This window comes from Onychostruthus taczanowskii, unplaced genomic scaffold (genome assembly GCF_017590055.1).
Source record: "Onychostruthus taczanowskii isolate IOZ18803 unplaced genomic scaffold, ASM1759005v1 scaffold8, whole genome shotgun sequence".
Lineage (NCBI taxonomy): Eukaryota > Metazoa > Chordata > Aves > Passeriformes > Passeridae > Onychostruthus > Onychostruthus taczanowskii.
This window is the reverse complement of record NW_024505892.1, coordinates 8,577,936-8,590,937: the sequence shown is the minus strand read 5'-3', so window position 1 is coordinate 8,590,937 and position 13,002 is coordinate 8,577,936. Positions and strand designations below refer to the sequence as shown.

Genomic DNA, 13,002 nt, shown 5'->3' with positions numbered 1-13,002 from the left:
GTGGTGTTAAATGTTGTGTATTGTCCTGGCATTTCAACCTTAAAGCTCTTGAGTAATCCATTGTCCTGAGGCTTCTGACCTAAGGCTGTTCTTGAAAGTTATTGTGATGACAGATTATTTCTACCTTGAGCTCTGAACAAGAATTGAAGTTGAGCATATTCAACATAAAGTTCACATCAGTAGATGTCAGCTAGAATGGGAGTGATGTCAGATTTGTGTCAATTTGGAAAAGTGAATTTGCAAATGTTTTTGACCTGGGAAAAAACTTCTGTATGTAAATTTACAGTATTTCCCTACCAGTTCACTTAAAGATGGAAGGCAGAGGATATTACAACTACAGCCTCTCAATTTAAAGTGTGTCTCTTGGCATCATTCATAACTGCATAAAATTAATTTTCACAATAAACATCTACATTCATTAGTGTCAGCCATTAGCACCAAAATAATGTGCAGGTTTTAGTATGATTCCCTTGAAAGTCTTAAAACTATAGAGAATTATTTGCAGTCCAGTTGATTTTCATTTTAAAAAATGCATGCGTTAGAAGTAAAACCATGTTTTTGTTATAAAAAATAATCACAGAAAAAACCCTAGCCTTTTTTGTACATAAACCCTGAATTTCACTAAAAGTTTTGGTTTTACTCCAGACTGCATTTTTCAGCAAACTGAGTGAATTCAAAATGCATTAATGAATGTATTTTCACTCTGTTTGTAGAATGCATTACATTACTTTGCATTTGGGAACGCTGATGGTGTTGGTTTCTCTTGGCCAGGCTCTGGGTGCTGAGAGACCTGCTGGGATTCAGGTGTTTGCGGTACTTCTGCATGCTCACCTTGCTGGCAGAGCTATCAGGATGCGCCACTTCCACAACGGCGAGGAGCAGAAGCTGCTTGCTTATGACGATGAGTTTGACTTCAACTTCCAGGAGTTTCAGTACCTGAATGAAGAAAGAACCATCCTGCCAGTATGGCACTCTTAATTCTTTCCTGAAAGTGTTTAAGAGATAATGTGCCTAACATTTTCTCACCTTTGGGATTAAATTTGCCAAAGAATTTCTTAGCCTGGCATAATAGAATTCTTGGATGTTCTGTTAATTTTTCCATTTATCACAGAGTCACTAATGCATTAAAGTTCCAATGTCTCAGGTGTGTCCACATGAATCACGACAGAACTGGTTTGGTTCACCAAATCACCAATCATTTGGGTATGCTTGATATCTATAATAATCTGAATTTTACTGTCACATAATTTTGTTTGAACAAAGCAGATCAGAAAATCCCTTGTGTGCCGGGCTGTACCATCTTCATGAACCCAGAAAAATGAATAATGGAAATGCCTCTCTATGGCTTTACAGAGCTGTGGGACCCATTAGCATATCTTCAGTATTTGCACACAGCAAGTATCCAGCCTTACAAACATGTTTAAAAAACAACCAAGTTTTCTGTTTGTTTCACACTTTTTCTTGTTGGGAGTAAACTCCATCCTCATGTTCTACCTGCTGTTTCACTAGTAAACAAAACCCTTTGAAAGAAGAAATCATACAGCTCTATCTACTGTATTCCTGAAAATAACGTAACATGTAGAAATATTCCAACTACAATTATATTATCAAGCAGCAGCTATGCATAGGTATTGCATGAAAAGAGTCTGTATTTTTTTGTGTGCCACTCATTTAAAAATTATTCGTTCTTCTTTTGTTCCACCCAGTATCTTTTTTAAAGTTTTGGCATGATGACAGAAATTTTAGTGCTGCAAAGTCTGGGTGCTCCAGATCTGGCCAGGAGAGCAGCTTGTCCTGGTACATGTGAACAAGCATGTTTTTAAATTGCCAGTTGCAAAACATCAAAAAATTGAATTTGTTTACAATTGGAAGCACTAAGGGAGACGGATCTGAAAAGAACATTGAAATGACTGAATTTCAAGTATGGTCAGGAGCCCCATGGTGTAAATTTCAGGGGCTTCTCTTCAAGCCCCTTTCTCTCTTCTCATCAAATGTTAGACTTTGATATTTGTACTTTAAATACCAGAAGCTAAAATGCTATCTTTATAGTTTAATTTCTACAGCAAAACCTGGATGTTCAAGTGCAGAATTTACTCTTTGAAGTCAAATTGCTTGTAGTCTATGGGCTTCAAAGACAAAGTTACCTCCTTCAGGAAAGAAGGTTGAAGGATTTAGGAAGAGGGCTGGCAGAAGATGACAGGTTTGCAGAGAAAGCCTGTAATATTTTTAGGAAAATTCATGCAATTATAACAGAGGGCCTCTTAAAATTCAAGAACATAAGGGAATAGACACCAGAAAAACTATAAAAGGTATTTGATAGTATCAGCAAAATGACAAAAAAGCCAGCTCAAGTAGAAGATGGAATTCTTTCTCTGAAGAGAACCATTTTTTTTGCCTTTCATTTTCATTTTATACAAAACTACCAGTGCAGCTTTACATACATCATCTGGTGTAATTCAGAGAACAGTTTAATCAGTTAACTAATAGTTTGAGTTTTCATGTAAGTTCTTGTTATTCTCTCTTTCTATAAGGTCTCCCAAGAGTGTAGCCTTCTTTCAGCTTGTGGAGTCCAGGTTATTTTTTTTCTTCACATAGTAGCACTCTCTTCTCCATTTGGAAGCAGCAGATCTAGTCTTGCAGAAGGAACAAATGTAGTGAATGTTATCCAGTCTGTAAGATATGAGAGCCAGAGACCTCATTGACAGGAACAGAGTATTCCCACTGGAAGCAGTGACACTGTGCCAACTCAAGCTGCTTCAGAAACCTCTGTCTCCATTTGGCTGACATGAGGCTGATGCACCTTCTTCCAGCAGTCTGGAGTACAGATTGTGCCAGTCTTGATCTGGACAAACAGCCTGTAGGAAAGGAGACATTCTCAGCCTTTGAAGGGTGATCTGTTTTTTTTTTAGGGAAGTGTAATGGTTGATAAGGCAAGACGATGATACAAAAAAAATCCACTTGATTATCACGGTGATTTTCGGATTTGTACTTGATTAGGTACAGGGAGTGAAACTATTACCAAATTGTAGATCAGTTTGTCAAGACACCAAAAAGTTAATTGTATGTGCTTGAGAAGGTAAGTATACAGCCTTTCCCATACATATCTGTCAATGTAGTGAAGTCTTTGCCTGCCACTCCTCTACTCCCAGGCTTGGCAGAGATGTAGTTGTTTTTGTGGTGTGGAAAGCCTTCTTTTCCTCTTTTGCCAAATATTTTTATTGAAGTTGGCAATGTAAATTAGCCTGGGTAAAGTAGCGCTGGATGAGTTTTGGAGCAAGAATCATTTGTTTACATTGTCTACTATATCATTTTCCAGAAAATTGGATGGTAACTGGGTAACTTCATTGCTATTTTAAAAGAATCCAGACAACACTTAATAAGACTCTGTTTAAATCCATGGGGGATCCCTGAGGATCTGGGATAATATGAATGCTAAGTGCCAAGGCCTTAACATATGACAATTACCTAATCCTTCACTCTTTGAGAAAGTCATATCCACTGCTATGATATTTATTACTTAAGTGTTTGCTGTCATTTGTGGTTATCTGAAGCCGGTGTTGATAAAGTTCAGAACTGTGAAATTCCTAAATTTTGTATTTCAGGGGGATAATTTAGTCACAGAATGCCACTATAGTACTGTGGACCGAATTCGCATGACGTGGGTAAGTAATATTTTAGTGGATCAAAATAAGTACATAGATAATATTGGGGACTAAAACCTTTTTCACAGAACCCTGTTTTAAAAAAGTGAATTTACTTGCTAATGTCTGTGTGTACACAGCTATTTATTGTCTTTTCTTTCATAGATTCTTAGGTGTTAAAGTCATCTGGGCTATTGCCATCTTAGTCTGATCTTTTGCTTCAAGCATTCATATGACTAGTTTGTAAAAATAAGCACGTCAGCTCATAAAAAATCCTTAGAAGTCAAACTTTTCTGGTATAAGGAGTGCTTTCTTCACAACATGTATTAACATGCAAATTCTGCGTACTCTAATGAATTATTTTTATGAGCTTGCTATGCATTTTTCTCTGGAGTTGTAATTGCCAGTTCTTTTATATTGATTTTTAGATAAGCTGTGATCAGGAGGTTTTTCAACTATTTAGTTTTGTGCCTAACATAGAATCCAGTCAGAATGAAGGTCCTTTGGGTTGGGAAGAGGAATTGAGAAACCACCCCTCCCTACTGAGGGTGTCCAGCTCTGGTTTGGCACAGTCTCCCAGAAGCAGCTTCATAGGTTAACAGAGGCACTGGCCATTGCAATGCAGTCACTGGGTTTTGGAGGGGAAGTAAATTTGGCTACTTGGACATGGGCTGGACTGTGCCAGTTGTCTAGGAACACATAGAGTGATGCCAAACCCATTGTGTCTATGGGAGGGATATGTCTGCCTGTGCCAGCGCCCGATTCTGCTTCCTGGGTAGTGGCTGGATCCAGACCTCTGGGAAGTGAGACCTGAGGGCTGTCTGTTACGCAGGGAAGAACTGCTCCTGGCATCCAGAGAGCAAAGAGGTACTTCTCCCTGAATAATGCATTGCATATAGGCACATGCAGTTATTTAATGAAAAGCAAAAGAGCAAGAATGAAGGCTTTTGGGTGTTTGTCCTGTTTTCCTGTGTGGTGTCCACACTAACTCTTGGCTCATGTGTTTTGTTTTCTCCATTCCTATTCCTATGGTTCCATGAGACTTGTGGAACTGTTCCTACCCAGGATTTAGGAACATGCAGTTTATAATCTTGTCCATGTTTACCAAGATTAATTTTAAGTTAGTTGTTTGTCCCATGGTTCTCAATGGATGACTGTTTAAGAGTCTATTTCTTCTGTTAACTAGAAATATTATTCTAACAACTGATTTTATAATGATACTCATTTTTTCTTGAGTCAACATTATCTGTCAATGTAAATAATTATTTTCCTTCTTGCTTTTTATTGGCATATGTACTTACAACCTAAATTCGTAGAGATTAATATTCCATCCCAGCCTCCGTTTTACTAGGCAAAGCTCACTTTAATTTCTTATTAAACAGATTAATTGTCCTAAAAGATTTTTTTCTTTATCTGTTCCACTTTTCTGAAACGTGGTAAATCTAAGTACCTCAGGGGCAACTGAAAGTAAACCTGAACTTCTCAGATAGTACACTTCAATATAACATGAGCCTTATTTTATTCACAGGTGTTCTTTCTCATGTCTTTTAACTTAGAAGCTATTGCTTGAACTTCCAGAGTATTTTGTAATTAATTATGTAATAACTTCTTGCTACTTGATAACCTCATGTACAAGATAAACTTGTCAAATTGGGCCTCCTGATACACCTTTCATTAGCATATAAATGCTAATCAGTGGTTTAATCTGTGGGATTCCAGTGCTACCCTGATTAAAGAAAAATCCCATTTTCAGGGTGGTCTGAGCACCAGGAATGAAATGTGCCTGTCATACCTGCTCTATTACCCGAGAATCAACCTCACCCGCTGTGCGAGTATTCCAGATATAATGGAACAGCTCCAGTTCATCGGTGTTAAGGAAATCTATCGACCAGTCAGGTATGTAAAATCTTTATGAATATGTGCAGCACCTCTGTTTCTGTCTGTGGGATTCTTGGATCATTTTTATACAACTTTTCTTTCTTTGTGGAAGAAAGAAAAGAAACATAGTCACTGTGCCACTTGTTTTGGTCAATATGCTGTGCTGCCATTTTCCCCACCAAATTATTTTGCATATTTTTTTCCTCTGATAGAAAAGCAGTTTCTTCTTTTAAGGAAATAATACTGTTCACATTGTTTTGGAGGTTTTTTTTACCACATCTGTAAAGAGGCATATATATATCTCAAGGTTTTAAATCTATCAATTTATTAAAACATGTCAATGTTTCATATATAAGAAATAATTTGAAAATGAGTGTGTGAGCATGGTTATTGAATTTCCCTGGACAGGAATTCTGAGGACAAAAATGTGTTCCTTATAGTGCTTAAAATTCAAGCATCTCAACAGGAGATTGTAAACAGTGAGAACAGTCAAAAGTGGAGTGTTCCCAAATGAATGAAGCACAGAAAAATAATCAAACAAATAAAAGTTGAATGCACATTTTGTGGTGAAAGGCAAATTATGTTTGTATTGTTAGTTGCACTAAACCAAGGTAATAGTAAGATTTTAAAATCAAATGGATAGACTAATAGTGTGTCATCACAAATTTTAAAACTTTGCCTATACAGTTTATCTTAATAAACCTTATAAATCTATTATTGCAAAATAATTTGACATACAGGCTTAGTGGTCTTAGTTCTGAAATTTATATTCAAGAAAAGTTTAAAGGAAGTCACAGGGCAATCAATGCCTACATAATTTTACACACTATTTCCATTTACAACCTCTTTTAATACAGGGAGAACAGAGTTTCTAAATTAGTCCTATCTAAAAGAGTCTTTCTGAGCTTAGAAAGAAAATATTCTAATAAATGTATGCTCTCTTGAGTGTTCATTCATGATAACTGTACTTAAGGAAAGAATGCACATTTGGCCTGGGGAAATAAAGATGTTCTGAATAGAGTAAGTATGCAGACTGTCTGCCACAAATGGAATAGTAATTAGAAGAGGAGATTATTAATGCCTCTAGTATTTATGACCTAATCCACAATTCTTGTTTCATTAAACTCTCTCAGCCTAAGGATATATGACCTGATCCTCATCTCTCTTGTGTCAGTCTAACACTAGAATTGCTTCACTGACTCTTCCAAAGTCTCTCTTGACTTATAAATGCAAACTGGGAGTAGGATCAAGGCACTTTAAAACATTTTTCCTCTGTCTGGTGGCACAGACAATAGTTTAAATCATGAGGAGCAGAGATAAAAGTGACTGGGCCATAATAGTGGCCCGAGTACCAAAATACTTGGTTAAAATCACAGTCTCTATGCCTAGATGTTGAGTGGAGCAGAACTCTGGCATAGGCAATTTCCCCAAAGCAAGTGGGAGACATCCTACTACAAGGTAACACAGATCTGTTTAAGGTATTCTGAGAAGATAACTGATTCTCCAATCACAGTACTAATTAGGTTGCTTGATAAAGTTTTAGATACTTCTGTTCTTCCTCTAGCTGTATTGATTTTGTGTTTGCAAAAGTTTGATCCCTCCACCATGTTTTTCCTTGTTCATCTCAGTAAAGTCAAACAAGGAGAAAACAGAAACAATGGAAAAAGTGGGTTTTTTTTGTTTTTTGGTTTTTTTTTTTTTGTTTGTTTTTTGTTTTTTGTTTTTTGTTTTTGTTTTTTTGTTTTTTTGTTTTTTTGTTTTTTTGTTTTTTTGTTTTTTTGTTTTTTTGTTTTTTTGTTTTTTTGTTTTTTTGTTTTTTTGTTTTTTTGTTTGTTTGCTATTTGTTGGTTTTTGGTGTGTGTGTGTTTGTTTACTTGTTTTTTTTTTTTAATTTTTGTTTGTTACTTTTTTAGTTTCCTCTACTAAATGAAAGACATGAAATCTCATTCCTTCTCGTTCCATGTTTTTGGCTGGTGGGAAATGAGATTGTCCCCATTTGTTCATGGAAAGCACCCCCACACTTGGCCAGATAGATCCTTCAGAGCAGGGCAGCAGGTCTCCCTTGCAGCCAGCTTGTAGGAATATGCAAGAGAATGCCCATCAGTGCACAACAGGGCAACTCCTGTGCTAGGCTCAGCTCTGACCTGAGCTTGGCAGAACCATCTGGAAGCAGCTTTCTAATGGCAAAGTTTTCTTGGCAACTTTGCCTGACAAACCTAGGAGAGGGTGTGGCTTTCTTTTGTTTTTGTTTTTTTTAAGGAAGTTACAGCAGAAGATCTGCTTTGTATTGCTTGTGCATTGAGTTTGTGATCAGAGAAGCGCAATGTAACTCTTGAAGTCCTTCATTTCTAAAATCATCTGGCAGCGGGCACTAACCTGCTGACAGTCTTTCACATGTCTGTCAAAGTCAATGAAACTGCATCAGTTTTCAGTAGAAAAGAAAGTTTTTAGTTGAAAAGAGAACTTAGTGAGCTGGGCATAATATACATAGGTCTTGTGCCTTTATTTTTCTGAATAGATTCCCCAAAAGTTTTCCCCATTCATTTCAACTTGATAGTTTTTATCTATTTTTTATAAGTAATTATTTGCTTTTCTTTAGGACTTGGCCTTTCATTATCAAGAGTCCCAAGCAATATAAAAACCTGTCTTTTATGGATGCAATGAACAAATTCAAATGGTCCAGATCAGAGGGTCTCTCCTATAATCAACTTGTGCTTAAACTACCTGTGAACGTGAGATGTTCAAAAACAGATAATGCGGAATGGTCGGTAAGTCTGTGTGCTGAAAAGGAGGCAACAATGCCACAAAACTAATTTGATTTACTATGTTTCAATGCATGTGAATAAATATCTGATTATACATCTTCAGGATGTTTGCACAGCTATATTTCATTTACATAAAATAACAAATAATGAGAATGCTTTACCAGTGTTTTCATCTGACTTGAGTTCTAGAAGTATTTAAAAAGAATAGAAAAGTTGGAGCTTTAATCAGCACTTGGGATCAGTAATAGGAAGATTGAGTCATTCAGTGGGGCTGGGACTGGTTAGAAAGCAGCCATGTATGTCCAGGTGAAGTGACCATGCCAGGAAGCTGTTCTGCTTTGGCTGCCTCCATGGTCAGGGACTTATATTAGGGTCTTGCAACAGATGATTTGAAATCCCTAAATCAGGTTTCCTCTCTGAGACACCTTCTAGGGGAAGCTTATTGACTGTATAATGAAGCCTCAAGAATCTACCTTCTTAACGTGGGCATGTAGACAACAATTAATACTCTTATTGCAAGAGTATTCATACATCTAAATACTGAATGCATGAATACTCTTGCAATAAGTCTTGCTTTTTTAATGGTCCTAGAATAGTCTATAGCATTGGGCCAGAAAAATAAAATTGGATGGTCTGTTCCCTTTGTGCAACTTAGTAAGATTTTATCTTCCGTGATTTTACTTTGCCTATTGTCTTGATTAAAAAACCTGTAAGACAAAAAATAATTCCCCAATAAATTATTATTTATTCTAAATATCTTTTGGTATTTTACCTGGACACTGCTGAGAAAAGTTGTCATCTTCAACATTGATGCGTGTTTAAAAAGAATGGTTAGTGCATGTCGTATCATCCCTAAAAGGGATGCTTTAGAATATGTATTCCTCTTTGAACTCCTTTACAGATTCCAAATTCTAGGCTTTTACTTTTTTGAGATTTTCTGTTCAGAATGAGAGGCAGTCTCATTGTACTGGCTTATTTGCTATTGTGATTTCAGTCCAGTGTAGCAGAGCTGCTGTGAGATACTACTGATGAAGTAATTCCTAGGAAAGGACTTCTGCCTCATCCTCCTCACCCTAGAAGATAGCCCATGCTTCCACATAGTGTGTCACACAATCCTTTCAGGTCGTGAAGAAATTGCTACTCCTGGAGCATATTCTTGGGTTTTTCCAACATAGGTCAGACTATTCTGCCCATTGGATGTCAAAGGAATGCTGTGTGCTATAAGTAATCAAAGAGGTTCTGGTTTTTTCTAGGTATTATATGTCCCATTGTAGACCTCCTGTGAAAAGTAGTTGTAGACAGACAGTACATGTGACTTTTCACCAGTTTTGGTTAAACTTCTTGACATTTACAGCTGCTGGGTAGTAGCAATTGCATAGCCACCCTTTCACTGATTATTTGCCAGAGGATGAAAAGCACAGAAATTTTATCAAGGGGGATAAGCTAAGGTTTTTTTAATGGTATACTTTCTGGAAAATGCTGTTGCTCTTTATCGTACAGGATGAAGGAACAATACTTCAGACTTAAAGGATGTAGTCAAAGAATGAGCTCATTGAAACTGGGAGCTCTTAGCTCTTCCTTAATCATAGTTTCCTTTTTCAAATTACATGGGCATATTCTTCAAAGATAAGATTAGGACTCCTTCCTTTCCCTTCCCCTATTAATGATATTACACTTAAATTACCATCCTCATCAAAATTAGGGACAAATTTAACCTGAATGGCCAAACAATCCCTGAGTTGTTACAGGACTGAAAACAATTTAAGCAGAGGAACTGAGTTGAAAATACCTTAATCTTTCTATAGAGTTGGTCTGTATTTCAGTTTTAGTTTGGTGCTGTGTTTGCTAAGATTAATTCAATATTCAGTTAGGGTTTATTTCTACAATACAAAATAATAGCAACATAGATGAAATCCCCAAAGCAAGCATATGCTGTACACGTGGGCATTCAAACTTTAAAAAATGTGCACAGGAGCTTACTTTCTGCAGAGCTTATTTTCTTTAACATGTAGGGAGTAAATTTAGGAAAAGCAAGCTGAGCAGTGTACACAAATGTCTCTAATTTCATGTCAAAACCATAGCAAATATGTAGCTACATCAAATCCCATAAAATTGCACTGAGTTCTACAGGAAGAGTGAAAAATTCTCAGTATAAAGAATCTGACACTGCTTTTTGTGACCTTGCTTGAGCAGGGACATGGGACCCAGTGACCTCCAGGGTTCCCTTCCAACCACAACCACGCTGTGGTTCCACGGAACAAAAACTGGGTACACAATTTTAGCTGTTTTGTACGTGCAAGTGTGAGCCTTTCACTCAGAAATGAATGCATTCAAATATCATCCTATATCCCTACAGCAGAGTGACACTGCCAGCTTTCATTTTTATTTGACAGAAAGATGAAAACAACAACCAAACCTGCCAAACAACCCCATAAAGCAAAATAAGGCTACTCAAATCAATCAGCTAAAGTCTAACCTTTCTTTACTGGAGAGGATGCCAGTGTGTACTGCTTCTCTCAAGCTGAGAATGTTGGATATGCACACTGGCTGATTATTTGCAAGGAAGTATATTAATATTTTTACTGAGCTTGATGTTTCCACAGTGAGAGTCACAGCCCCAGTACAAAGCTATCAATAGACTGTCAGGCAAGCTGCCAATTATCTTGAGAGCAAAAAGAGTTTTCTAATCTTATGTGACAAAACTGATAATTTTTTGCTATTTTAATTTCAGATCCAAGGCATGACAGCTTTACCTCCTGAAATAGAGCGACCATACAAGACAGAGCCAGTAATATGCAGTTCATCTTCCTGTTTAAGTTGCAGTTTATTCCTTACTCTGTTGTGTATTGTGTACATCACAGCCAGTACCATAGGAAACACTGGGTCCTTTGTATAATAATTTTTATTCATCTGTGTTCTGTATGCCATGCAAGTTCCAATGTGTTTGCACTGTTGGTATTGTAGATTTATTTTTTTACTTATTAATGAACTAAATTTGCTGTATCAAAACAAAACGTGTACATCCTCTGGAAACTGTGGGGTTTTTGGTTTTCAATGTAAAATATGTATGAAATACAGTAGGTACACTGACACATTGCATATTGATATCTTCTCCTGTACCATTTTCTTATACTTTGTCCTGCCTCTTTGACGTGGTGGTTTCAAAGTCATCTCTGTATATCAGTAAAATTAATAAACTAAAAGCAACTTAGTTAACCACAATCAGCCTGGTCTGTGTTGTATTATTTTACCTTGGTTGTTGATATTTGCAGGTAATGAAATTACTGTTGTATGGACAGGCCTTGTAAACATAAATTTGGGCACGTCTGGCTGACATGTGCCATAAAGCTATGGGAAGGATTCCTTCAGTCCAGACATTTCTGGGAGCAACACACTGCAAAACCATCTCAGCTCCTGAGACATGGGAGCTATGGGTGCTAAAGGGATGAAAAACGCAGGCGGAACCCCAAAGCTCCCCATAGTGAATCCTGTACAAATCCTTTGGCTTGGCTGGCATTTCTTTTTCCTGATTCCAGGTAGTTCAGGGTGTTCCTTGTGTCTTAAGATATTTGCACAGTAAATAAATCTTTGGCGAGAAGTAGGCACTCCTTTTCTAGATTTGATCTGGACAGCAGGAGCCATAAAAACTTATCTCGCATTTAGGCTCTGCCATGCACAGGGAACTGAGCCTGCCAGGAGCTATTGTTAGCACATGCTGAGCATTGCAATAGGCCAAACTGCTGATTAAGAGGTTGTTTTTCTGTCTCATATGTACAAAGTTTCATTTATGTTTGGAAATTGGCAACTTTTCAACTCAGATGGTGTTGGGAAGATTCTTGAAAGAGACAAAATTTATTGCTCCCCAGTGAAATTATTCCACACAGTAGAAAAGGACTGAACATTAAAAAAAAAAAAAAAACATTCATTTTTGTAGCCACACTGCAGTTACAGTGAGCTATAATTTTTTCAGTATTGCATAAACATTTTTGGAGTGTGGCTGTAAAAATAAGTTAGTCTGGATGCTGAGAGTGCTTCCCTGATCACTGCAACACCTGCTCTACAACTAACCTCTGTAGGCTTAGTTGCACACAGGCTTTGTTATGTACACTTTATAACATTGAGCACTTCTGTGCAGTGTGGTGAGTCCAGAGCAGATCAGGAACCTGAGCTGAGATAAAATGGTTTTCTGCTCATTTTTGTTCATTAACTGTTAACGACAGACATCAGCTCTCCATGCAGTTCCTCTTCTTAAGCAGGGCAGGCTGTTTTATGCAAAGAAATATCCCATAAGAGGGAAGACAAGAAGAGGATCTGGCAGCTGTCTTCTCTGAATTTGAGAAGTAAAAAGGAAAGAGCAGAGCTGGTAGGGCTCCTCTGCATGTAGCCAAAATTACAATGCATGTGATAGGTGACAGAAGAGAGGCACTGAAGCAGCTAGATGTCTCAAGTAGAGATGAAAGATTTAATGGAGGATAGATTAATTTTCTAGGAGTTATAACAATCTCATTAGAGAACTTATGCATAAAGGGAGTTTAAAATGAGCCGTGAATGTAAAAGTTCATAGGGCCAGATTTATCTTCCTGATGCTGTATCTGTAATTGGCTAGGAAAAACTCCTACATGGGAAAATTCTTTATCATTGTTGGGCAGCTATTTGCTCTAAATATACCTGGACAGTGATATATTCTGTCGTTCTTCCCTTTGGTCCTGGATAAGGTA

At 37.2% G+C, this 13,002-nt stretch overlaps 1 protein-coding gene across 1 annotated transcript in view; it reads left to right on the top strand.

The window, feature by feature from the left end:
* Positions 1-11,383, top strand: part of MOXD1 (monooxygenase DBH like 1) — a 50,114-nt gene extending 38,731 nt beyond the window's left edge. The window contains exons 8-12 of the mRNA XM_041423879.1: positions 772-963; positions 3,603-3,662; positions 5,395-5,537; positions 8,119-8,287; positions 11,016-11,383. Of these exons, the coding sequence (XP_041279813.1) occupies positions 772-963; positions 3,603-3,662; positions 5,395-5,537; positions 8,119-8,287; positions 11,016-11,180 (729 nt within the window). The 3' untranslated portion in view covers positions 11,181-11,383. The remainder of the gene's footprint in view (positions 1-771; positions 964-3,602; positions 3,663-5,394; positions 5,538-8,118; positions 8,288-11,015) is intronic.
* Positions 11,384-13,002: the final 1,619 nt, after the last annotated feature.